General features: G+C 35.0%; 1 protein-coding gene and 1 pseudogene across 1 annotated transcript in view; both read right to left on the minus strand.

Moving 5' to 3' along the window:
- MTBP (MDM2 binding protein) overlaps positions 1 to 27,336 on the minus strand; it is a 76,507-nt gene that overhangs the window by 29,116 nt on the left and 20,055 nt on the right. Inside the window, exons 11-14 of the mRNA XM_008579621.1 lie at positions 25,641 to 25,758; positions 12,628 to 12,801; positions 10,688 to 10,792; positions 3,899 to 4,060 (exon numbers count right to left, since the gene is read on the minus strand). Coding sequence (XP_008577843.1) covers positions 3,899 to 4,060; positions 10,688 to 10,792; positions 12,628 to 12,801; positions 25,641 to 25,758 — 559 coding nt within the window. The remainder of the gene's footprint in view (positions 1 to 3,898; positions 4,061 to 10,687; positions 10,793 to 12,627; positions 12,802 to 25,640; positions 25,759 to 27,336) is intronic.
- On the minus strand, positions 20,159 to 23,933 carry LOC103596071 (annotated as a pseudogene).

A 27,336-nucleotide genomic window follows, 5' to 3' on the forward strand; every position in this document is an offset into this window, starting at 1 on the left:
CAATAAAATACATATTATTAAGAAAAGATTTTTAAAAATGTAAGATGAAAATGGTTTTTGCATTGTTTTTCTTTTCCTTTGCTGCACTTTTGTAACGTTCTTTACTACAATTATATTGCTCGTAAATATCTATTTTTAAATAAAAAATGAATCTAACGGTTGAGTATTAAAAAAAAAAACACAAAAAAGCTGTCTGAGAAACCCAGAAAACTGCTTTTAAAAAAAAGTGTTTTACTTTACAGGAGAAACAAAGAAATAGAAACAATATAGTAAGGAAGTAGGAAAAAGTAACCTACAAAATCACAAATCACAGCAAACAAAAAGTTAGTAATATCACTGATGACAATATGTGGTTAATGAATATAGCCATTATAACCTTATATACCTAAATATGAATGAATCACGAAGAAAAGGTTATATTATAATTGGTATATTCTGTTTAATAAGGCAAGAATTATAAACACATTCTTTTTATAGAAGACTCTTTTTAAAACGTTTGAAATAATAAAATTATGATCTTATAAAATTAGAAAACTCATTTTATGCAGAGTGTTTATGTGCCCCAATGGTCCCAGGTAAAGAAAATAGGTATTGTATCTTCAGTTCACATACGACATTGTGAAAGTATTTAGCAACCTTGTAACAATGAGTAAATCAAACGGTTAGATTAAGACATTTTTTATATACGGACTTGTTACTTGTTACACATGTTAGAGTTTTTACAGAAAAAATGAGCAGATCAAATAACTTTACCAATTGCTGATAACTTCTAATGTGCATGGTTGCACAAACGGTTAGATTAAGACATTTTTTATATACGGACTTGTTACTTGTTACACATGTTAGAGTTTTTACAAAAAAAATGAGCAGATCAAATAACTTTACCAATTGCTGATAACTTCTAATGTGCATGGTTGCAGATAATGGGTCAGAATATAAAACATGACTGATTTTACTATTTCTTTTGTTATGAAATTTACATGTAGATGTACTTGTTCAAATCAAAGCTACAAAAATAATGTTAAAAATCACAACTTTATTCTTAGAAGTCATGTTCACACATGTAACTTGTCAAATTTCAGTTCAGGTTCTAAAAATCTTCAGAGTTCCTTTCATCTGTTCAACAATTATTTTGATGAGATATTAATCTTATGTGCCAGGTACTATAGTAGGCTCTGGGGACACATGGGAAAGCAAGCAGGCATGTTCCTTACTCTTAGAGGACACAGGGTTTAAAGGGAAGACAGGTATTTAATAAATAATTATGTAAAAAGTACATAATTTTAAAATGCGATAAATAATTTGAAGAAAAACTATAGGGAGTGAGTACAATAGGAAACAATTTAAACTGAGAAAGGTCTGAGAAAACCTCTTTGAGAAAGTGACCTTTAAATTGAGATCTGAAGAATGACTATCAGTTCATAGGTAAAGGTTGGGAGAAAAGGATTCCAGACAGAGGACATTGCATATGTAAAGTTCCTGAAGTGGAAACTTTTTTGTCCAAAGAACAAAAAGACTTTCCATGGTCACAAGGCAACAGAAATGTGACAATGGAGGGCTACAATAAGCACAAGGCCAGATATCACTTAAAAATTTTATGAGCCATTTAAGAACTACGCACTCTATGTGCATTTGAAAGCAAAGTTTGAGCAAAAGGAGCAACATGGTCTGACTTACATTTTAAGATGAGTACTCCCGTAGGCTTAATTCGTTAACAGTGTCCTAGAACTTGAGTCTGTACAGTTAACTCTAGGATACATTACCCTAAACTTATATAAAAGCTCTAGTAATTATTTGAGCTCTTCCTTTCAACCCATACCTCCTGTACAAATCCTCTGGAAAGCCAGCCTCTCTCGACCTGTTTGCTTTTTTTTCTTACCTCACGACTCTGGGTGTATTGCTTCTTCTACCTGGAAAACCCTATCTTCAGTCTATCTAGATCTTATGTATCACTCAAGACCTATCTCAAGTCCCTTAGGTCCTAACAAACCTTCTGTGACTATTCTACCCTAGTTATAGTCCTCTCCTCTAAATTCATATTTAGTTATTTAACCAACAAACATATACCACTTACTTCATACCAGGCAACATTTTAAGCAACTTACAAGTAACTAATTTAATGTTTATGACAACTTGTCATTGTAATTTAAAGGAAAAAAAACAACCTTAGGCTCAAAGAGGTCAGAAAACATGCCCTAGGTCACATAGCAAGCACACTGCAGAGGTGGTATTAAACCTTGCTAGTTATAGTGGATTGAATTACATCCCCTCAAAACTCCCCAAAGCTTGAATTGTGTCCCCCAAGTTTTATGTATTAGAAACTTTAGCCCCCACTGTGACTGTTAAGAGGGTGGGAAATCCTATTGTGGTAATCAAAAGGTGGAGCCTTGACGAGGTGATTGGATTGTAGGACCATGCCTAATGAATGGATTAAAAATGGTGGTCAGGGGCCTGTTTCTAAGGGTTTTAAAAGAGAAGGGTCTTTCTCTCTCTCTCTCTCTCTCTCTCTCTCTCTCTCTGCTCTCTGTGCTTCTACCATCTTGCAATGTGAGACCCCTGGGTCACTTTTGCCACCACCAGATGGCCTTTGGACTTCCCAGCCTCAGAAACTGTAAGCAATAAATTTTTTTTTCTTTATAAATCATCCAGTCTCAAGTATTTCTATTATTAGCAACACAAAACGGACCAATACACTAGTGTTGCTGCAGAGTTCAGGCTGTAACTATGGAGCTGTGCACTCTCACTTATTGAAAATGTCCCCATTTACAAGTAACCTAACAACATATCCAGCATCCTTCAGATTACTCTGCACTACTATTTAACTTTGGTACTGATAAGTAACGATTATGATGATAATCAAATGACAGCTAACACTTTTCTGACACTTTTGTGTTTTAAATATTTCAACTCATTTAATCCTCAGAATAACATTAGTAAGTGGGTTATATTTTTATCCCCATTTTAAACACGAGGAAATTAAGGCATGGAGAGGTTAAATAACTACCCAAAGACGTTCAGCTAACAAGTAAGAAACTGGGATTTGAATCCTGACAGCCTAGCTACAGAGCCTGCACTTTTAAACTCTATTATATGCTCTTTTTATATGTCGCTTTTCACATAGGTCATGTTTGTTGAAAGCCAAGGACAAAGATTTTTACTTTGTGTATCTTCACAATGTCAAACACAGAAAAGGCAGTCAACTGAAACATTATTGTTAGCTTGATTCAGTGGTCATTTTCTCATTAAGCTATGCAATAAAAATGATTCTCACAGAATAAAAGCAAAAAATTGCTCTGTACATTTAAGACTGTGTCAGGCAAACTTCATATGCTTTCTTATTAGATTTTCAAAAGATTCACTCTATTCATATTCATCACAACAATGGAAGCCAGGAAAATAGAAAGAAATCCAATTAAATATAGAAATGATTTCCTGCTCCTTCATTGAAATTTGGTTATTATTCCTGCTCTAATGAATGGTAAATGTAAAGTATTTTATATGTAGTTTTACCTGCATTAAATTTACTGGGTAGCTTTTATTCTCCTCACTTTATGAGGTTTGGGGAAAGAGAAGAAACCTAAGCTTAATAGAAATCCACCCATTCTAGCTTAGTAAAACTAATAAGAGGGATCACCTTAAAATGCCTCTCCTTCTGCTCAAAAACAATTATACTGAACATGTCTAATGAAGTTATCAGAAAGTTTGAAGTCTTTAAATGATGAGAAATACAGCTCATCATATATACATACATAATTGTATACATAAATATATATCATTTAAATTTATAAACTACATTTTGATTCCACCAAAACGTTTTATAAGTTTTAATGATAAATAATAATTGTCATACATGTCATACACAAAAAAGTAAAGTAACTAAAATTAATAAGAAACTTACCATTTAGCATATTGGAGGTTTTAATTTTGTCTGTCTGTCTTAGATTTATTTTAGGAATAACAGCATCAAAATTAACTAAAAAGTGTTCTGTTGCGAATATTAATAGACTTTTGAGTTCATCAACAGAAATCGCTTCAGGCTGCTTTGCCAATTTTCTCCTCTCTGTAAGACAAATCAATACAATTAACAGTATGACGGTTACTTTAAAGTCTCCCTAGAGCTCATCTACTACTTTTATGGAAAATATTTTCAAAAGTAAAACACATAAATTTCCCCAGTAAATCAACACTCCTATATGGGCCTGCTTTCATTTTAATCCCATTTGTACATAATGGCAAAATTTCCAGTTATGTAAGATAACAGAAAAGTAGATAAACAATAAGGGCAAGTTTACAAAAGTTTTCAGAAATACATTGCAGAGCATTAAAAATGGCCTTATATTGGGGTTTATGTGAAAATAAAACCTGTTAGACTTTCAGTTAAATATGGTGGCTTGACCACTTCTATTTCTTTTTCTTCCCAAAACCTAAAATCATAGCAAAGGAATAAAAAGGGGCAACAAAAGAAGAAATGATAAAGAATGACACTTTTCAACAAATTTTGGAAGACATATGATGGTGGAATGGTAACTTAGTCAGCAGGGCAGAGGAAGGGAGACACCTTAGATGCCTGCAAAGAGGCACTGCCAAGAAGCACGAGGCAGGTGGTGGTGAAATGCTGGATTGAAACAGGACTGGATGTACAGGGAGCAGTCATGCAAGGTTCCCCCACCCCACCCTCCAGCCCTCACGGCCAGGCAACTCCATCCCCCCCACCTTTTTTTTTGTAGTCTCAGACTGTGGAACATAAGGTACACTGAAAGGTGGTATTAAAGATGAGGTTAAAACTAAGGGATTAAATAAAAGTCTACATACTGAAAGATCAGACTCCTAGCTCCGCCTCCAGGAAGCTAGCAGCTACAAATGTCCCACTGGATAGATCAAAGGATTCTCCTTTTGAAAAACCAAATGCTCTCAGAGAAAAGAGCTTTGGATATTGACATTGGGATGGAGGAAGGGTTAGGAGCTCAGGACCTAAATGTTGAATTGTCACCACACCACTCTAAGTGAAGCTTGCCAGATATTATATTAGAAGTAGGCATATAAAACTTCCAATTTAAAAGAGGATGAACAGAAAAGAATCTCCAACATTTAAGGAACGGTGCTGAGGGGAGAGGAAGCTCTTCATTTCCCTGGCCTTATGTTTATACGTGTAAAGACTTTGATTCAGCTCCCTCTCCCTCCCAGCACTCACTGAGCTAGTCATGAACTAGACATGTTCTGATCAGACTCTTCCTCTCTGACTTTCATCTGAGCAAGCAAATCTTCAAGATGTATGCTCACTGCAATGTGGTAAGGGAAATTCCCTGCAGGGCTGATCTGCAGTTGCCCAGCTCTGACAGCCATTCATGGCTAAGTTCAATTCTAGGTATATGTATAAGAAAGCCAACCTGGTCAGAGATCTAAAAAGCTCTGTCCGTCAGTCCAGCTTTTATCTATAATTTATCTCCATCTGAATGTTTCTTAGGTTTATTTCTCAATTGCTCCCAACTTTGGGTAAGTGGATATTATTTACAGGGACTCCCAAAGTAAAAAAATGTCCAGGATAGAAAAGAGAAACTAAAGCAAACAAAGAGAAAAAAGAAGTCCAGCAGAAACAAAAACACTGAAGGCAACAAAAGAACATCTGCTATAATTTTCTCATAGAAATAAGAGAAGCTACTGTACCCACAAGTACAGGATGCTTTGATAAAGGAACAATCAATAAACAAGAAAGGACTCTCTAAAATTAAGCACGAGAGCTCAAATTTTTAAAATTCCATAAAAGGGCTACAAAATAAAATGGAAGATATGCCCTAGAAACTAGAACAAAAAGATAACAATATAGAAATAGAAAAAGAAATTAGGCATTTTGTCTAGAAAAGTCAATATATAACTAATAAGAGATCTAGAAAGAAAGAAAAGAGAAAATGAGAGGAAGGAAATTATTAAAGAGATAAGTCAAGAAAAATTTTCAGAATTTCCATCGAAATGGCCTATCAAGTACACAGTTCAAAAAACTAGAGTTGGGTACACACATTATGATTCACAGTAAAGCTTCCAGAGATAAACCTTCTGGAGATAAGTTTCCAGAAATGAGATAAAGCCAAACAAACCAAAAACATATCACCACAAAGGATAAGAACACTACAAGTATTAGACTTCTCAACAGGAACATAGTGAAGTAAAAGGTAATTAGCAATGTCTTAAACATTCTGAGGGTAAATAATTTTCAACCTAGAATTCTATATAAACTATCCAGCTAGTAAAGATATTTTCAGACATGCAAGAACTCAAAAAATTTACACCCCATGAACTCAATAAGCTACTGGATATGTTCCAACCAAACAGGGAATAATCCAGGAAAAAGGAGGATAAGAGATAAAAATAATAGAGAAATAAAAAGGAACTGATGTGTTTTAACATACAATAAATGTTAAAAAGAGTGTGGTAGAAATGTTGGAGCCTCTGGAAAAATATAACAATATTTTATACAGAAGAGTAAGCAAATTAAAAATGAGGCCATTTGATCACTATCATTTATTACATAGCTCAGCAGCAAACTTATCTACATAGTTATAATAGTGTTAAAACAAATCACTGATTTAACCAAAATTCATAACTTCACTGTAAGGAGCGAAAGGGAAAGTGCAGATGATCAGGGAAAGTGAAGTCTGTATTTTCCATAGTTACATGTTAATATAATGCCTGAAATTGGTAAATCGAGAAACAGCAGCAACATACATTATTTAAAAAACTAGAGGAAATGCCAGGAGAACCAGCTAGAAGAGCTGAGGATAGCTGCTTATGGAGACAGGGGCTGAAAGATGGGGAGAAGATGGGAGGGTATTGCTGTTTTCCATTTGAAGTTTTGTAGTATCATCTACATTTTAAACTTTATCTATGTATTACTTTGACAAAATTGTTTCATTTTAAAATACTTCTAGACTAACCTTTTCTTCCATAATAAAACAGTAACCTATACATTCACAGAGAATTTAATTCAACAAACATTTATTGAGTACTTATTGATTGCAAAGCACTGTTCTGTGGCCTTAGACACAGGGGATTAAAGCATATTACACTACACTACATGAGGCTGGTACATAAATAAAGCAATGGAGTAGGCTGAGAAGGAAGCAACCAGTTTCAAGGTTCTAATGTATTTTCTTTCTTTTTTTTTTGGCTGGTAAGGGGACCTGAACCCTTGACCTTGGTGTTATTAACACCACGCTCTAACCAAGTGAGCTAACCAGCCAGCCCAAGGTTCTACTTTATAATATCAGCTGTACACACCTCTGTAAAATCCTAAAGCACCAACTTGGATATTGGTAGGGTCTTTCCAGATCTGACCTAAGGTAAGTAACACATGGTTTCTGCAGTAAGAACATTAGTAATGATAAAATGAGAGTTGTAATATATTCTGCTTCTATTACATCTTCTTAGTGAGAAAACAAAAACCTTAAACATTTTTTGTTTTCTGCATAATTTGCTGGAAGCCATTCTAAAGTGAAAAGTTATCAATGGTTTGCTTTCATCTGAATGACACACAATGAGTAATATGCTTGAGAAATTATTCCCTACATTCATATTAATGCTAAAAATATACTCACATCATGAACCTGACTTATACTTTCTAAAACCGTCAATTATATTACAATTTGGAGAGCAGGATAAGAATTCATATGGACCTTAATGACTGAGAAATAGAAAAATGGATAAAGTTTAACAGAGTTATGAGCAGGATAATTTACAAAGGCAAAAAATAATCTCCACATGTTTGCACATAAGTTGCAGATAAATATTTGGAAGAAAAATATTGAACTAAAGTCTAAAAAATCAGTCAGCAAAAAGAACACAATATTCCTAAAAAAGCTAGTAATAACTAAGGACTTATTAAAGAGAAATGTACAGAGAGAATATCTAAAAGTATCAGCAGACCAAACATCACTAAGGTTTGCACTGGATTCTATAAATTTTTTAAAAATGTGAACAGCTCCAAATAGTGACTACAATACTAGTGCAAAATGACAATATTGCTGTTTTGATATTTATTTTGCATCACAATGAACAATAGTTTTTTATTTAAAAATTCCTGAGCATTATTAAATTTTTTCTTGAAAAATCAGTTTAACAAAATATTTAATATTTCCAAATACAAAAAGTTACAAATTATAACAAAATTAGTTAAAATATATTTTATAAAATTATAAACTTTAAAATATCATTTTAGGGCCGGCCTGGTGGCGCACTGGAGAGTGCGCCGCTTGGGAGCGCGGCGGCGCTCCCGCTGAGGGTTCAGATCCCATGTGGAGACCGATTCCCGCTCACTGGCTGAGCACGGTGCAGGTGCAACACTGAGGGTTGCGATCCCGTTGCCGGTCCCCGGTACGGGCGTGACACCGAGGGTTGCGATCCCGTTACCGGTCAGTAAAAAAGACAAAAAGGAAAAAAATATATATATATATATCATTTTAATACAATAGTATTAAACATAATTTTTAAAATAAAGTACTAATGAAAATAAATTATTTTTAAAAAACAAGCTCTATCAAATTCTATTTCATTTTTGTGTTATTTTAAAAAGCAAAGTGCCTCAATAGTGTCATTAGTTAGCACATTTTTATGTAAACCTTTCTAGTTGTTCTTTCTAATTTGGTACTACTCAAAGAAATAGTGGGAATAGTGTAATAAGTTTACTTCACGTTTTGTTAATAATTTGGGGGAAATCTTTTGAACAAGTTTTGTTTTTCTACAAGGACTACAATCTTTGTACTGATATGGAACGGTTGATGTTTTTCATAGAAAGCTGTTCCCATTACATCTTCAGTTTTCATCATGTACTAACGAATTAACTGTATCAATATCAATACTTTTCTATTCACGTTTGACTTATTTGAAAATTAATGAAGTAGATGCTCAGACATGCTTACATTGCAAACTGTTTTGCTGTTATTTTCCTCTGCCTTTTGAGATACAGGAATTCTAAAAAGATGTTTCTTGTCCCCAAATTTTTAATCCAGTATGAACTCTCTGGTAGAGAAGAGATTTGTTCAGCAAGTATTTTCACCACAAAGGGATTAACTGGATAATTAATCTAAATCAAATTTTAATGCTTCAGATCGCAAATTAACCATTTCACGTGTCTCTAGCAGCTAATCACTCTAAAGTTTTCTTCAATTTCAGGTCTCCTACTTTCCCTTTGCCCAGTGCTATGGCATCCTTACAGCTGTGCATTTGTTCAGCATTTCCCTACCTGCTCCTTTCCTCCCCCCACACACCCTACTCTGTAGAACTTTCACTCACACCTCTAGGCAGCAACCTAGTCATAGATATCAGTATTTCCCTTCCCACCCAACCAGGAGGGATGGCTCTACTGGGGTTAACTCTTCTACTTTCCCAAAGGGGAGATGCACCAGATTCAGAGAGCTCCCTGCTCTTCTACTCTGACAGTTTTTCTGGTTTGAAGGGTGAGAAAGACAGATGAAGATGAAAGAGGGGAGATGTTGAAAGAACTGAGTTATAAAAAACTGCAGGAGGCTTACAGCAAGGAAATCAGGGACTGAAGGGTGTTTGGCGGGGACAGAACACAGTCAGGAAGTGAATACCACTGCTGGCTGATGTATGAAATAAACATTTTACATCCACAAAAATACTGGTATTTCAGTATATTTTTTCTTGGTTTTAGCATGCACTACCTTTTATTGAAACTGATATGCCTTTCTAATTATATTTTCTTTGAGTAAACATCATTTTCTTGGTTTTAAAAAATATCAATGGTTGAAGGAGTTCAGGACAACACAATTACCCTGACTTTGTACAACTGAAGAAGTTTGTTGTACAATCCTTACATGAATAATTGAGACCAAGTATTCTAAAATTATCTTCTATTGAATTCAAGATATTTTTTAAATGTTTATAAATAAAATAAGTTTTTATTTTATAACATATATAAAATATATAATTCCAATTTTTTTCTATATGCAACTAAGGAGGTCTCACAACTTGAATCAATTTCTTAAAAATTATATATCAATCACTTGCTCAAAATAAGTTTATATTAGGCAATAATGAATGTTTAAATTTTATTTTAAGATTAAGACTTTTAATCAAGTTAACACTTAATAATAGAGGAAAAACCTTAAATTATGACTCTTGAATATGACTCTTGAAAAGAGTATGTTAATTTCCCAAATAAGGAAAATCCATAATGACAACCTCACTTGGAACGTGAAATGAGCTTAGTTAATATTGAGTGTGATGATTAAATTCAAAGAATCAATGCTCAAGTTAACATATTAATTTCTCTGGACTTGCATTTTTTTCTATTTCCAGTCTCTATCTTTTTGCTACCAAAAATACAGAAAGAGAAATTTTATGAAGAGATTTAACCAGAATGATAATACTTACATAATCTTTCCTAGCACACAGTTAAAAATAAACAAATTTTGAAATACAAAATTTGCCTGGCAAAATATTTTTACAAATGTTAACAGTGGCATACAAATAAATATTCAGAATGTTCTGAATCCAATGAAAACAAAGTTGCAGACCTCTTCTACTCCACATCATCTCTACCAAGATTAGTTTTATCAATGAGTGTCATACCTAAAAGATAAAGTGTATAAAAAAAGTGTGCAAATAAAGACAGCTTATGTCTGTACAAGTCAACATTCTTACAGCAGGATGAAGCATACAAATCATTACTTACTCAGGTATTCTTTCAAAGCCAAAATTTGAATATTAGCTAACTGTTTCTCTCTCTGTACAACCTGTTCTCCCAAAAAATGTGGAAGCGATAAGTCAAAAGGAAAGCCTATGAAACAGAAAAAAGTCAACGTTAAAGATGTTCTATGCCAACAATTAATATTCAGTTCCTAAGGAATATGTTATGACATAATTTAAGAAAAAACAGCCAGTCACTCACCTCTCTTGACCTTGTATAATTCAAAGTAAATAATAATAATTAAGCTGCAGAAGATAAGCATACTTAATTATTTTGCATTTTAAACTTTGACCTGATTCTCAAGTTGAGGGAATTTAGGTAGCAGAGTAGAATTAACTGTATCATATTTTCTTCTAACTGCTCAGAAAACACAGGCATTTGGTAGCTAGCCTCTAAAGATACCTCTACCCACATGCCTCAAATGACCCACTCCTCCTGTTACTTGCCCTTGTGCAGCCCCTTCCACAATGACTGCAGCTAGACCTACATGCTGGACGGTCCCAGGAAAGTCTTGGCCAACGCAGTCTCCCTCTTTTCTTCCTGCCTATAGTACTCAGAATGACTGTAGAATGCGCTGGGAATGCACTATCTTGAGATAGGGAGGAACTGCCGGAAATCGTTCAGGCTTTGTTCCTGTCCCTCCCAGGAAATGCAACATTTTGAGATAAGGAGAAACTGCTCAGGACAGCAGGGCTTTATTCTTCTCTCCCCTAGAAGCAGGATGTTCTTCAAAGCTTTGCCCAGTAAGTCATATAACCCCTGAAGTATACAACCTGGTCAGGCTGCCTTTTGGGGTCCCTCAGCAAGTAGAACACAGGCCATCAAGACTCCATCTGCCCCTGGCAACTTTCTTGGACTTTGGGGGACCAACTCACAATGGATCCTAGGCTTCTTATGTCCCTTGCTGCCTGTCTGTAAGTAATAAACCTACTCCACATAACTTGTGTGTGAGTATGTTCTGTCTAATTGGACTCAGATAAATTAGTAACCAGTGCATAATGGACCTAAACAGTAGCCCAGGATGCAGTGGGCAGAAGTATTAGAACTTCTGTTCCTGGTAGTTGGCACAATGATCTTTGCTATACTCTACACCATGGGAATCCGCCCTTGGGATTGGTAATTAGCAAACCTGCTTCACAACATGTAAATGATAAGGTATAGTGAAAGTGGTACTGAATGACTTCTAGACCAGGTCACAAACAGCCTTGCAGCTTCTTAGAACAATTGCTCTAAGAAGTCAGCAAGCATAAAAGCAATCAGACTAGCCAGAGACTGCAACACTGTTAGGAAGCCCAAGCTGGCTGTGGAGAAAGGGTAGATGAAGAGAATATCAGCCCTAATCTGTTCCAGTCATCCTAGCCCGGGGTAACAAACATAGGGATGAAGAAGCCATCGTGGACACCAAGCACTGTGGGGTCCTCAAGTAACTGGAACCCTAGCGATATGTGATTGTAATCTACGTCAGACTTCAAAATAGAAACATCCAACTAAGCCCACTCCACCCGCAGGACCATGAGAGACAGTAAATTGTTTTTAAGCTAAATTTGGGATAGTTTTTCATGTAACAATAGAGAACCAAAACATAGAGGTTGAAGAGAAAAGAGAAAGATGGGCAATAAAATAGAACATGAGGCTTGAGAGAAAGTAAATAAAAACGAGAAATAAATTGTAGAAAAATAATATGTTTAAAGTAGAAAATACCAAAAGTTTCATATTTGGAATTGAAGTCTAACCTAATAACTAATTCTCTACACTCTAAATTGTAAAAATGTGTTATTTTAAAATAAAAGGTAAATTAATGATAGAGAAATGAAGTTTGGGGAAAACAAGTTAATTAAATGTCTAATAATACTTCTATTTAAAACCACATAACTCCACACATAAACAAATGTAGAAATGTTTTTCTATGTAAAGTTTATACTTACTCAATTTGGCTTCTTCTGTCTTTGTTTTCATCTTTCCGTGAATTAAACTGAGTGCAAATGAGCCATTGATCTGGTTGGCTGAGTGAATTAAGGTGGCTTTACATCTTCTATTGCCATTACCTTGTAACAAGAGATAATAGCTGGAATACTCTCCTTTCACTTCAACATCTGGAACTAAAGAAAAACAATTATCATATTGAATATGTGAAAATTAAGCACAGAACATGGTAGAACCATACATTAGGCCCACAGGATATAAAGAAATTTCTAAGTTATTATAAAACAAGCTGCTACTCAATGCACTGGAAACTAGTAGTTCATTTAACTGAAAGCAGAGAATCATAACAAAAATTACAAAGCATAAACCTTTTATTTTAAATTAAAACTATATGTACTCATTCATTAACTTTTGATGTGGCTCACTAGAGTTCCGTGATATCTTCTTATATAACCACATCTTCAATGTATCAACTACTATTTCTAGCTTCTATTTCTTTAAAGTGGAATAAAGCGACTCCTGAAAGCACACATAACTCATTTGGTGGAAGAAGTGTACAGATATATGTAAGAGTAGCTTTTGTTTCTTGCAGTGGGCATCCACAATGTATTTTACAGAAGGAATAGAGAGCATTCATTAATCTGGCATGCCAGTTTTGTGAAGGTCAGTTAAGACAGCTTCTATCATATTTTAAAAACAAATCCACTAAGAGTTATAGTGAAGGTTGAAGAAAAACTGTAAAGCCTTTGAGATTAAAAATAGAAATAGATGGGACGGCCCAGTGGCGCACTGGAGAGTGCGCCGGCGGCGCTCCCGCCGAGGGTTCGGATCCCATGTGGAGACCGGTTCCCGCTCACTGGCTGAGCGTAGTGTGGGCGCAACACCGAGGGTTGCGATCCCGTTGCCGGTCCCCAGTACGGGCGCGACACCGAGGGTTGCAATCCCGTTACCGGTCAGTGAAAAAGACAAAAAGGGAAAAGAAAAAAAAAATAGAAGTAGAGTCCTTTTTGGTGAAGATGGTGAATTGGACATAAGCATTTTTTTTAATTTTCACTATCTTCTAAAGTTCCACTAAATGAGAATAAAGAGATTTTTAAAAATAGCATAAATCTACAAGGACTAATATCTGGGAAAAGAAATAACAACAACTAAAATTCAAAAGCAGAAAAGCTTATGAACAATTGATAACACACTTCAATCTTTCAACTGCTAAGGAAGTTGAGAAAAACAGCACAGAAAGCCCAGAAGCCACAGTTAATACTACAGGCATCCCCAAGAGGGCCTGGAACGGTGGCCCCAGATAGCACTGGGAGTAAAATGAAGTTGAAATAGGAAGATAGGTGGGAAGTCTGCCTGAGAAGCACTTAGGCCTCTTGATACCTTCTTACTCTATTCAGGCCATTTATCGTCCTTTCTCATCCCCAATCCGAGGTTTAATCTCTGAAGAGAGTAAAACAAGGTATCTCTGGCCTAGGAGATATATGACAGAATCAAGGGTTGGAGTTCTGAACTGATTCTCAGTGAATCTAAGTGAATGCTTATATACTGAAAATTAAGGCCCCTTTTCTTTCCTCCCTATATAACTTCCAGAATTTTGAAAGTCAGATAGCAGAATAGAATCTTCTTTTGAGCCTTCGTTTGGAAAGATGGCCAGTCCTAGAGGAAAGACTAAAGAATCTCTACATTGGAATGGGCAGGTGGGTTGTAACCTAATGTAATATCTCAGTGAGATCATCCTAAAACGTCACAGTCAATAGCTTTACCCATGAGCCCAATTTTTTTTTTTTTTTTTGTTAAATTTTAAGATGACAGGTAAAGGGATCTTAACCCTTGACTTGGTGTTGTCAGCACCACGCTCACCCAAGTGAGCTAACCGGCCATCCCTATATGGGATCCGAACCCGTGACCTTGGTGTTATCAGCACCACACTCTCCAAAGTGAGCCACGGGCCAGCCCCAAGCCCAAATTTTTTAATCAGTTCTCTGGTTCTCTTTATAAAATGTGAGCAGACAGCCAGACAGCCAAAACTATGGGACTTCAAGGAATGTCTCTAATGTGAAAACCAGAGGACAAAATAAACAGAAGAAAGCAACATGCAGGGAAACAAAGAAGATGCAATAAACAGAAATCTTAAAAAAAAAATTAGAAAAACAAAAACAACAAACAAACCAGATCATTACAATCCTCAGAGAAGATATAGTATCCATTAAATAAAAATAAAAAATTACCAGAAAAGAACATTCAAATAAGATTTCATGGATAAGAACACTTAACATGAATATTACTAACTATAAGCACTATGCTGTACAGTAGATCTCTAGGACTTACTCATCTTGCAAAACTGAAACTTTGTACCCTTTGACTAAGATCCCCCATTTTCCCTTCTCCATAGTCCCTGTCAACTACCATCCTACGCTCTGCTTCTGAGTTTGACTATTTTAGATAATAAACAGGGCAGGAGGAAACTTTTGGAGGTGATGGATAGGTTTAGGGCATAGACTGTGGTTGTTTCATGAGTGTATACTTATCTCCAAACTCATCAGGCTGTATACATTAAATATGTATAGCTTTTTGTATGTCACCCATACCACAATAAAGTGGTTTAAAAAATAAAGAGCTCATGGGAATTAAAATTAAGAAAGCAGAAATAAATACTCTAACTAAACGATTAGGAGATAAATTTAAGTAAATCTACCAAAAAGTAGAGTAAAAAGAAAAATAAATAGAAAATAAAAAAGGGAGAGAGAGAAACCAAACCAATAACAACAATATCCAAATAGACAACAAACAAGAGAACATTAAAAAAAAAATGGAGGAAAGAAAATTATTAATAAAATAATTATAAGAACATTTTCTCCCAAAAAAAGGTTAAGTTTCTAGGCATACTAAGTACCCAATACAACAAACAAAACTAGAAGCAACATGCATCATCACAGAAAGCTAGAAGAGCAGGAATATCAAGAAAAAAAAAATGGAGGAAAGAAAATTATTAATAAAATAATTATAAGAACATTTTCTCCCAAAAAACGGTTAAGTTTCTAGGCATACTAAGTACCCAATAAAACAAACAAAACTAGAAGCAACATGCATCATCACAGAAAGCTAGAAGAGCAGGAATATCAAGTAGATTTTATAAAATTCCTAAGAGAAAATCCAAGTTTCTTATAAAGAGTTAAGTACAAAAACGGCATTAGACTTTCAAACAACAGCACTATATAAAAGCCGGAAGACAATGGAGCAATGCCTCCAAAATTCCATAAGAAAATTATTCACCAACATAGAATACTGTAATAAAGTATGAGAACAGAATAAAAACATTTCTAGGCAGAGAGGGTCTGAAAAATTTTCCTCCTATGCACTCCTTCACAGGAAGACTTTAAAGAATGTGCTCCACTGAAATTGGGGGGGTAAAAGAAGAAACAGGAAGATAAAGGATACAGGGAACCAACCAAAAAAAGGACAAAAGAAACTCCAAGGTGATGAAAAGATAGTTTTAGACCCTAGAGCTATGGAATAAATCTAAAGAGTAAAACCAACCAATTTGGATTGGAGCAAGTCATAATGATCTGAGAGATTTCTGACATATACATGATTGACAGAATACTTAATGTGCTTGGATGTATTGAAAGGAGATTCACAACTGGGGGAAGATTTGTGGTTGACTACAAAATAAGAATCATTACCTCTAGGTAAAATAAAATATTGCACAGAAAAGGAAAATAAGAGTATGCTACATGGCTCAATTGTGAATAGTGATTACATAATCATAACAATGAAAACACTGAATAGTAATTTAAAATTACAATATGATCATTCTTGGAGGATAGAGAAATGAGAGGAAGGTGAGGGTGTGATGAGGGCAATAGAGCAAGGAGGGTTAAATCCTCATATTCCACAGTGGTAAGCCAACAGAAAATACATTAAACTTTTAAAAAATCAAGTGGCAATCTAGAAGATTAATCTACAGATCTGGAGTTGAAAATGGTTGCCTCTGGAGAAGAGGAAATGGACAGAGAAGTGGTAAGAGTGATTACTTTTTAAAAACATCTCTGAGATATAATAATTCATATACCACACCATTCTCCTATCAAAAGTACACAATTCAACAGTTTTTAGTATATTCAGAATTGTGCAAACGTCACCAAAATCTAATTTTAGAACATTTTTATTTACCAAAAAAAGAAAAACCCAATACCCATTAGTGGAGTGACTACTTGTTTCATAACAAGTCTCATAATCTGTTAAGAGATAACATATTTGATTTTTTAAATTATGTACACATGACATAAAAAAACTGAATGTAGAAAATAAGTATACAAAATTTAATTTACTTACTTGTCAATTATAATAAAGGATAAAGGTTGTGCAAATAACAGAATAACATATACTAACATAAAACCATTAATATCTAGCTATAATTACATTTCTATACTTGTACTAGCATATAAAAATTATGGGTAATAACAAGGTCAAACCTGATGCTAAAGGTGTAAGTAAAGAGCACTCATAAAGAAATGTTCAAGGAATTGTAATGCTAGTTTGTCTGGGTCAACCAACTGAATACTGAAGTCAGGAATTAGGAAAAGAAGAAAGTGTGAAGAGCAAAGTCCAATGTAACAAAGAGAAATAAACTAGTAACAATACTTTAAGCTTCTCAGCTGTAAGGGCTACATCATGTTCAACGTCACAGCCCCAACAGCTATGGAACTTGGTATACAGTAAGTGCTCAGTAAATGTTGACTGATTCATGAAGATGAAAAAAAAAAGATTGAAATAGTCATACAATGTGAGTATTAATGGAATTAAATCTGGAAGTGATTGTATAAAGCTAAGAAACTGCAGAAATAAAAGAGACCTCAAGGAATAAGAAAGCTACTTGAAAAGACTGCAAAATAACTAAGGACTACTGGAGTCAACTCTGGCCCAATCTAGTTTCAGGGTTGTTTAGTATGGGTTTATTTGGCTCTTTCCCTGGAATTCCATAAATGCATCCTATTGAAAGGTCCTCCTTCCTTGACATTTTTCATGTTCTCTTCCCACTCTGATCATGCTTTTTCAATCTTCTTTATTGGCTCGTTCAAACCCTCATGCATTGCCAGTTTGCACTTGCTTCATTTCCTTGCAGTCAAGTATTCTCCCTGAGCAACCACATTTGCTCCCCAGTGATTATACCAATCCAAAACAACGCATTAGGTTAGTGAAAGGTTACCTTTTCAAAAAGTATCTATGTCTCTATTTCCCTGAAGTTTATTTTAGGGGTTATTGAAATGTCAGGGTGAGGAGGTCTGTGGACCCACTCTTTACCAACACAAGCACAAGTGCTGAAATTATCCTAAGGGTATAACAGTAAGTCAACAAAAATACATCAAACTTAAAAAAATCAAGAAGTGACAATATAAGCAATTAATTTACAGATCTGGAGTTGAAAATGGTTGCTTCTGAAGAAGAAATGGAGAAGGAAGTGGATCCTGCTATCAGGATGGTAGGGTGAGGAGGTCTGTACCCAGCCACATAAGCACATCTGGTGAAATTATCCTTAGGGTATACAGCAAATGAAGAAACACTTACTCAAGAAAATATAGTGAGATTGGGTAAAAACTGTAAGTCTACACTTAGCTCTGACTTGCTTCTTCCCAACGCACTCCCAGATGAGATGGACAGATGCTCCAATCCGAGATGGTAAAACCACCAAAGATAGGTCTCCCACTTTCCTCAACTTCCAGTCTAGGGTAACAGTATCTCATGGGCAGAGGGAGGCTGCCAGCATCTCTCATTCCCTCAGTTTTGAGTTGAAGAGGTTAAAATCCTGATGCGTATGATCAGAGTTCAGGGACTCCCTTCCTCCACCCAGCCACCACTCATAGGGTAGAGGCTCTACCCCAGGATAGGCAAGCTGAGAATAATGGGACCCAGTGGCCCTTACCCCAGCTCACTCACAGTTCTACATTGGGTAGGAGGTTCTACATTGGGAAAGGTATATAAAGAACCACTCTGGCCCAGCAACCATAGTAGTGGCTGAGAATTACTGCCCTGAGGAGGAAATCTTAAGACCAGAGCTCTGAAGCTCTTCTCAAAGAAACTAACTTTACCTGAAACAGCATGTGGGGAAGTTTAAGCCTAAAAGTGGTCTCAAAAACAATGGAGACTTGGTTGGGCCGGCCCAGTGGCGCACTGGAAAGTGTGCCGCTTGGGAGCACGGTGGCGCTCCCGCCAAGGGTTCGGATCCCATGTGGAGACCGGTTCCGCTCACTGGCTGAGCGTGGTGTGGGCGCGACACCGAGGGTTGCGATCCTGTTACCGGTCAGTAAAAAAGACAAAAAAAAAAAAAAACAATGGAGACTTGGTAACAAGCAAATAAGAGGAGGCTGGTAGTTCACTTAATTAAGAGAAACAAGGAAAAGATATAGTTGATTTGAGAGAAAAGAGACAGTTAATAAGAGCCATTCTGGTGTTAGAACCCCATTCGAAGACTGGCCTCAAAACCTACCCAAATTTAACTGGATCAGCAATTTAAATGACTATGGGGCAATTTAGACCCACTGTGTTATCAAAAACAAAGCAATGAGCTGGCAATTAGTGGGGTCTAACAGCTGGGTGTGATACTAAATGAGAAAGGAGGAAGAGACCTGGGAAAGGGAAAATGAAAGACAGTCCCACAAAAACCATCCTATTCCCAGAGTGAATGTGGCCACAACTGAAGGCTGCACCCTCTGAGGAGTGACACCAAAGCCTCTACACTACGGAGGAAATAGACTTCATTAAAATAGCCTAGCCAACTCACAAAACAAATAAATAAGTAAACAATAACAAAAACTAAACGTAGAAAAAGAGAGGAATCATTTACTAGTAGCAGTAATATATTACCAAAAACGTCATTTTCATCAAAAAACTGTGAGACATGGCAAAGAAACAAGAATGTTTGATAACATATACAGGGAAAAAAGCAACAGAAAAATACCTATGAGAAGGCCCAGATTTTAGATATACATTATATACACACACATATATGTATCCCAAAAAACTAAGGGGAAAACCTACTGTAATTTTATTACAATAGCAATAGTTTATTTCACAGATATGAACATATTGTGGGTTAAAGCCTATCTCCCAAAACTATCATGAAGTATAAAAAACAATCTTTAAAATTATATTGCAACAATGACATCAATTCTGTTCATAAACAGCAGTTTTAGAAAACAAATTTAAATAAAGGTTATTTGAAAGGAAAAACACTTGCTACCAGTTTTATTTGAAATGGGGGTTTGCCAAAGATAGTGACCTTGATTCATTTACCATCTTAGCACTTGGCCAATTCAAGTTAAATGTGTCTCTTCAATCTATGGCATAATTTCCACATTTATTTTAAATACTATAACCTTTATTAGCATTTTAATCACTAAAGCCTGTAATTAGTTGGGGTTTTTTTGAAAGTGAAAGCATTATATAAATTTTAATCTAAAAGGCTATTTTCTGCATGTGCATCAATCTGATGATTACCATTTTATTTACAGAAAGAATCTGGTAATCGAATTACTAACTTTCACACCACCACCTGGGAGTGGTAGGTGAATACCTATAGGAATACAATGTATTATCTGCTCCTCCACTCAGAAGAAGCCCTGTGTCTGTTCAGTCTCCACTCACAACTTTGTCTTCATGAACAGCTGGATCATAGAGAAGAGCCTTAAAACTTCTTGTATTCCACACCTTGACAATGTTATCTAAAGAACCTGAAATCAGTTGCTGCTCATGGGTAGGAGACCAATTTACAGGATGTGACCCAGCCTGTATGTGAGGTTAGGGACAGCAACACCAAAGAACCACCTTTTGTTCAGGGATCCCACAGTCTGATATGCCTACCTGTACTTTCAAATGTTAAATGTGGAAAACAGGAAAGTGGAGAACAGGAAATATAATAAAACACCTTATTTCCTGTCAACGTTGACTTAAGATTGCTAGACTCAACATCCCACACTTATGGTGTGGTCACAAGAAACACCACATTTCTTCAGCATCTGATCATGGAACTGAGGAAACAGCTTCCTTATGTTCAGAGTCATCATGGGAATGCCTGTTAGTCCCAACTGCTCTGTTTTCTGTTTCTTTCTTGGTCGATTAGAGGACTCCTCCATTTCATCTTCATCTGTAGAGACTATAGACCAGATCTTTAGCATCTTGTCCCAGGAGCCACTGCAAAATTTAGTTCCAGAGCTATTAACAGCTATAGAATCCACACTTCCAGCATGACCTCTGCCGCAGTGTAGGGCTTTCACTTTCTTTCTCTCTACATTCCACTCCCATAAGTCTGATCCATAGAAGCCCTCAGTAGTAAGCAAGACAAACTCTTTATTTCACCCATGTCACATCTTTACCAATGTAATTATTGTCATTATTGACTTTTCTTCCAAACACCAGATCCAAGAAGTCTTATCATAAGAACCAGTCAAGATCCATTCCTCTGCTCCTTTAACTGAACTGATCCATTCATCATGGAACATGCATTGTTCTGGGTGGGGTGCAGTGTACTTCTCCACATGCTCTAGTTTCACAACTTCTGATGAGATGTTCTCCAGTCCCATGTGTTTGACCAAGGGCATTCACAGAAACTGGCCCTTGATAAGGAAATCAAACTGTACACGTCATGCAATTCGTTTTTGGCCTCCACATCTATTGATGATGTTACAAATGTCAGCAATTTCAGAGGCAGCAGAATTGAGAAGAGAACATCATCTACTAAATATTTCTTGTTGTCAGTGTAGAAGCATGTCTAGAGCTAATATTTAACAATTTTTGATATATAAAAAGTATTATGTTATATGGTTCAAACTAACACATGTGCATTTTATTTCGTGAAGGGATAAAACCTAGGGAACTGGTAAATGCCAGGACACAAATTTTGGTTCACACTGCATGTAAGGAGTCATTCAAAGTCTTTCTTAATTTGTCTGGATGGCAGTTATTACTACCTGGAAATATACACTTCACTTATTATTTACCAAATATTTTTGAATAGTTATTAAGTGTCAGGCAGATACACATTTAGTATATTACATAGTGGTAAGTATTAGGGAGAAAAAAATAAATCTGGGAAGATGGATATAATGTCAGGAGAAGTGTCTGTTTGAAACTTTAGATGGGAAGGCAAAATAGGTCCTGAACGAGAAAAATGACTGGAGTAAAAGCCTGAAAAAATTGAGAGACCTAGACATTTGGCTATCTGGGGGAAGAACTAAACCTGTTACTTCCATTAGAGCATGGATTTTGCTCCACTTACTGCTGGTTCAGCATGTAAAACAGTTCCTAGTACATTACAGGTGTTCAATTAAAAATATCTGTTGAAAAAATGATATTTAATGCATACACAAACAAATATGTATAAATACTCAACACACACAGTAAGTTGTTTTTTCTACAAATTGTAGCATAACCTTGTCTTTTTCACTCAATACTCGTATGTCTTGAAGATTGTTTCTAATCAGTTGCTACTAAAAACTATGTTATAATAAGACATTAACTACTTCTCAATATCTATTTTCTGTGTTAGAGTATAAATTCATGAGAGGAATATCCAAGTCTATATCAATCACTAATCCCCAGATTATAGTACCATGCCTGCACAAAATCTACTCCACATTCAAATAAATGAATGTAACATACGACTGACGCAGACTAAATGAATGAAGTAACAAAGTCACAAAGGAATAAAACCAGGGAATAGTTTTAGAAAACAGTATGAAGTTTAGTTTGGAGATCTGGAACAGGTAGGGCAATAAGAGAGAACAGTTCCACATAATTCAGGAGGTTTTAAAGAAACAGGTGCAAGAGGATGATCTGAGTGTTTATATATTTTTAGGGATAGTGAGAGAGTCTATCGTTAGTGGTATTGGGACAGGGATATGAAGTCTTCCAAGTGTAAGATTTATTGAAACTTTTTTATTTATTGAAACTAGCTAAAACTTAGCTTCTGTATTTTTACAAAAGGAGTACTGTCAATGGAATAAGTAAAGAATTTCTCCTAGGAAAGGGTTGCGGGTAGAATAGAACTTAATAATCAACTGTCCAATTTGATTTTGTTTCTACTTCAAAGATAAAAAAAAATACTGTAAAGTGTCAGCTTAATCAGCCCTTAATGATCCAGCCTAATCAGTAATCAACAATCTGGCTTCAGAAATTATCATGTGATCTGTCTTATCATTCAGAAGTTACCAATATTAATCCCCATATTTCAAGAGGTGATAATTTTAAAAAATCAAATAAAATCACACGATATTTCTTAAAGTTACAATGAAGATCATGCGAAAAATTTAAGAGTAAATTCTAAATCAATAAATTACCTTAAAATGAGAATCTCTAACACAATGACTGTTTGAAGTTGAGAAAGTTAGAAAAGAAAAAATAAGTAATAAATGGGCTGTCCAGAATTTACTAAAGTTTACTTAAGAGATGTTAATCAGTCTTAAACATATGTAATTGTTGAGAAATGGATAAGTATTATCCTGTGATTTCATGTAGTGTAGGTGAAATTGACTGTATTGCCACCCAGCAAATCTATTTCTGATTTTGTTTGAGCATCTGTCAAAATCACCAGGTATATATTTATTCCTGTGAGGAGTTGAGAATGGTTAATGTACTTATTCATGTACTAGTACAGTGCAGTAAGTTATATTAACAGTGTCTCTTCCTCCAGGAAGCCTTCCTTGAGCTCTTGCGGATATGTTAGGTTATACACTCTGGAAGTGTCCTCCACTTTGCCTTCACACTGTTGGTTAAACAGAGTGATGGTTATTTTTCAAAGTGCATTCCTCACTTGGCTATAAATTTCACAAAGAAAAGGAATCTACCTCCTTAAGGGTAAGGACCCAGTTTGACTCTCCTTAATTTCCCACACTTGCATTATACTCTATATAATGTAATAAATGATATTTTAACATCAATGCTATTGATTGTAGCTCTTGAAGGTCTTCTAACAATTTACTCAATCATTTCCTAACTTTTCCTCCACTTCCACCTTAAATGCAGGTATTTTTAAAGACCCTATCGTTACCTCTCTTCTCTAGTCATGTTCTCTATGTGTTGGTTTTTTTTTTTTCAACCATTTCTAGTTATTACCTGTATGCACCTATGGGAGAATTTTACATTGTTAGCTTCTCAGTATTCACACCCTAGTACAATCACATGTTCCTTGAATCTGGAAGGAATCTAGCTTTAAGTAATAGAATGCAGCAGTAGTAAGACTGTACCAGTTCTGGGACTAACCCTTAAATCGTCTTGGCAGCTTCAACTTCTGCGAGTTGTCCTGAGCCACCATGTAAAAATTCTAGCTGATCTGCTAGAGAGATCATGTGAAGAGACCATGTGGCAAAGAAAAGACTGTGAAACTAGAGAGAGAGAGAAAGCTAGTTGTCTCTGCATACCAGCTGAACCTAGCCTCCAAATGATCCACAAGTTCAATGCAACCACATCCATGACCACTGGTGAGATCAGTAGAAGAACCACCCACCTGAGCCCAGCTCAGACTGCAGAACTAGGTGCAAATAAAATGTTTGCTCTAAAAAGCCACTAAGTTTTAGGGTGGTTTACTACACAACAGATAAACAAAATCACTGGTAAACTCAATATATAAATCTCTAGCCCTGACTGTTCCCTAGATATCTAGATGTAAATACAAATAAAATGTTTGCTCTAAAAAGCCACTAAGTTTTAGGGTGGTTTACTACACAACAGATAAACAAAATTACTGGTAAACTCAATATATAAATCTCTAGCCCTGACTGTTCCCTAGATATCTAGATGTAAATTTCAAACTCTAGATTTAAATTTCAATATAGATATCTTAACTGCATAAAATTCAACATTTGCTAAAGTGGAATTCAGAATCTCCCCCATTTCCTATATAGTATTGTGTAAGCTGGTGATCTTTAAATTGTATTCATCAGAATTCTAGGGCTCCATGGGATATCTCTACAGATTTCCTCTACAACAGTCACAGTAGACATGTTTTAATTACAGTTCTTAATCCTATGACATCATGAGTCACAAGAACTAACTATAAATTCAAAAAAATTTACACAAATTATCTTTCAATTTTTAAAAAACCACTTACACCAAAGCAATTTTGTTTTACATGCTTTAACTAGCTATGTGACTTTGGGAGAGCACATTTAACATTTTGAGCCACAATTACTTCCTGAAATACTAGGCTTTGGACTTTAAAAATCTCTGACTTTATAACAGAAGTTTTCATTTTTATAGTGACATCTTGAATGTACTGGATTATTAGAGAGACAACACAGTGTAGTGGTGAAGAGCATAGAGCATAGCTTGAAATCTTCGGAGAAGTTACAGAGATTAACCAGCAGAGCCAGGTTTTGAACTAAGGTTCTACCAATTAACAGCTGTGCAACTTCTTCAAGCCCCAATTTCCTCATCTGTAAAATGGTGATAAAAGTATATCTATAGACATCATAAAAATTAAATAAATCAAAATTTCCAAAGTACTTAGAACACTGCACAGCACATAGTTAAGCTGTTAAATAAGTTCTAATTTCTTCAGAAAGTTGTAATCACAGGTTTGTTTTTTTAATGTACCATATAATAAATGAGCCATTTCATTTTCACAGATTCCTGAAATGTCTCTAAGAAAGCCATATTCAATTTAACTAGCTATCTAATGAACCAAAAGTTCTGCCTTTAAATCACTGATATTTTTAATAAAAACAGTTGTAAGTACTTTGTTATAGTAGGTTGTTGGAGATAATAAAAAATCTTAAAGTGATGTGGATTCCTTATTTACTTATTCATTTATTTTTTGGCAGATGGAATACAGGAACCAAAACCTGGACTCTGGTGTTATCAGCACCATGCTCTAACCAACTGAGCTGACCAGCCAGCCCTGAACTCTCTAATCAGTAGTAATAATATGAAATACTATTTTCTCATTAAAAAATGTTATCTCCACTTCAAGTTTGATACAGTAGGTTGCATCCTTAAAACAATTTAAAGATGTACTACTTACCACTGATTGTCTTAGGCTTTTTAGCTATATATTCCTTCCACTTTCTTGAGCTGAGTTGATTGGGAGGTGGAATAAGTATATTACTAACAGTACATGGCAATACAAAAAGAGCACCAACCTAGATAAAACAGAACATACTTTTAGTGACTGCACACTGAGATGCATTCTTGATTAATGCCATATGACAATTTTCCATTCATATTCCTCTTATTTAACATATATTTAGTAATGCTTTCTCCCAACAATTCCACTATAAAAACTAAAAATAATTAAAAACAATGTCCTACCCTCTGCCAAAAAAAAAAAAATAAGAAAAAAAAGAAAAAGCCTAAAAGCAGACAAAAACCCTTTTCCATTGATATATCATTCTCTGAAAATATCTTGTTATTCATGATATTTGCTTCAAGTTCAAGTTATGGGTGTAAGGTATTTGTATATCTACAAAACAGAGAGAGGATGGCAGTTATAGCACCAAAAGGCTTTGTCATATTCAACCATAATTTTGTAACCTTTTGACTAGATGGATTATTGTCCTGGCTTCAAAATTAGAAGGCAATTTAGAAACTTCTGTTCCTAGAAATCAGAGATTTAATGCTAATCGGTAAAAACTGGAGAAAAGACAAATTATATGCTAGAAAACATACAGCAGCTTCTGACTAATTTATGAGCAAACTCAACTTATTCATCCTTGTATTCCCAGGGCTGGGCAGACAAGTGTTTACTAAATATCTGTTCAATAAAGTCACCATAATATATTTAAGTAAATTATAAGTTTGGGGAAGGGCTAAATAAAACAAACTGCAATTCTGAAAGCTATATTTGGCCTGTTATTTTAGAAACGTAGCTACATCAATCAGCATATCACAATAAAAAGCATCGGTTCCTTTTTAAAAACTCTGGGGAAATTTAGGCAAGGTATTTGACAAAGATCTTAAAGCTGATGCAAAATTACTTTTAATTGTCCTATGTAGATGTACTGGTACATGAGATATGTGATACTCAATATTTTAATGTGCTAGTTTTGTTTCTATTTATTATTTTCACTTATGCATTCTTAATTAACAGATATAAAAATAAATATTTTAGAAATAAAATAAGGTTAAAATTAAATACTTATTTTTCTTTATTATTAAAGTCATAATCTTTAAGTCAAATATATTTGACATAATCAAGTACTAGACATTAAAAATAAAAATATTTAGCAATAGAAAATAAACATTAAATAAGAGATATGTGTAACTTCCTAAACTTTAAATCCCATATCTTCTTTCTTGCATAAATAAGACTTCATAGCCCAAAATACATGACAAGACTGTATAGTACAAAAGATCAACAAGGATGTTATGTGATTATGACAGATGGGATCCCCGTTATAAGTTTCTCAACATTTTAGGGATACTAAGTGCAGTTCAAAGCATAACTTATAAGTCTGATATAAACTCATTGTGACCCATCAGCTGAAGAACTGGCCACATTCTTGAGACAGACTAATTTTGATTAAACATTTGATACAAATATAAAAATAAGCATTTCTTAATCTCATAAACTATAGTTTATGCAAAGTAAATCTTTTAATTATTTATACTGCATTCATAACAAACTTGGATTCTGATAATTTGTTCTCACCCATACCACTAATTATTAGGTAACATCTGAAAGACTTGAACATGATCCGTTTATGCTATCATTCTATCTC

The sequence above is a fragment of the Galeopterus variegatus genome, unplaced genomic scaffold (genome assembly GCF_000696425.1).
Source record: "Galeopterus variegatus unplaced genomic scaffold, G_variegatus-3.0.2 Scaffold1931, whole genome shotgun sequence".
In the NCBI taxonomy this organism is placed as follows: Eukaryota; Metazoa; Chordata; class Mammalia; order Dermoptera; family Cynocephalidae; genus Galeopterus; species Galeopterus variegatus.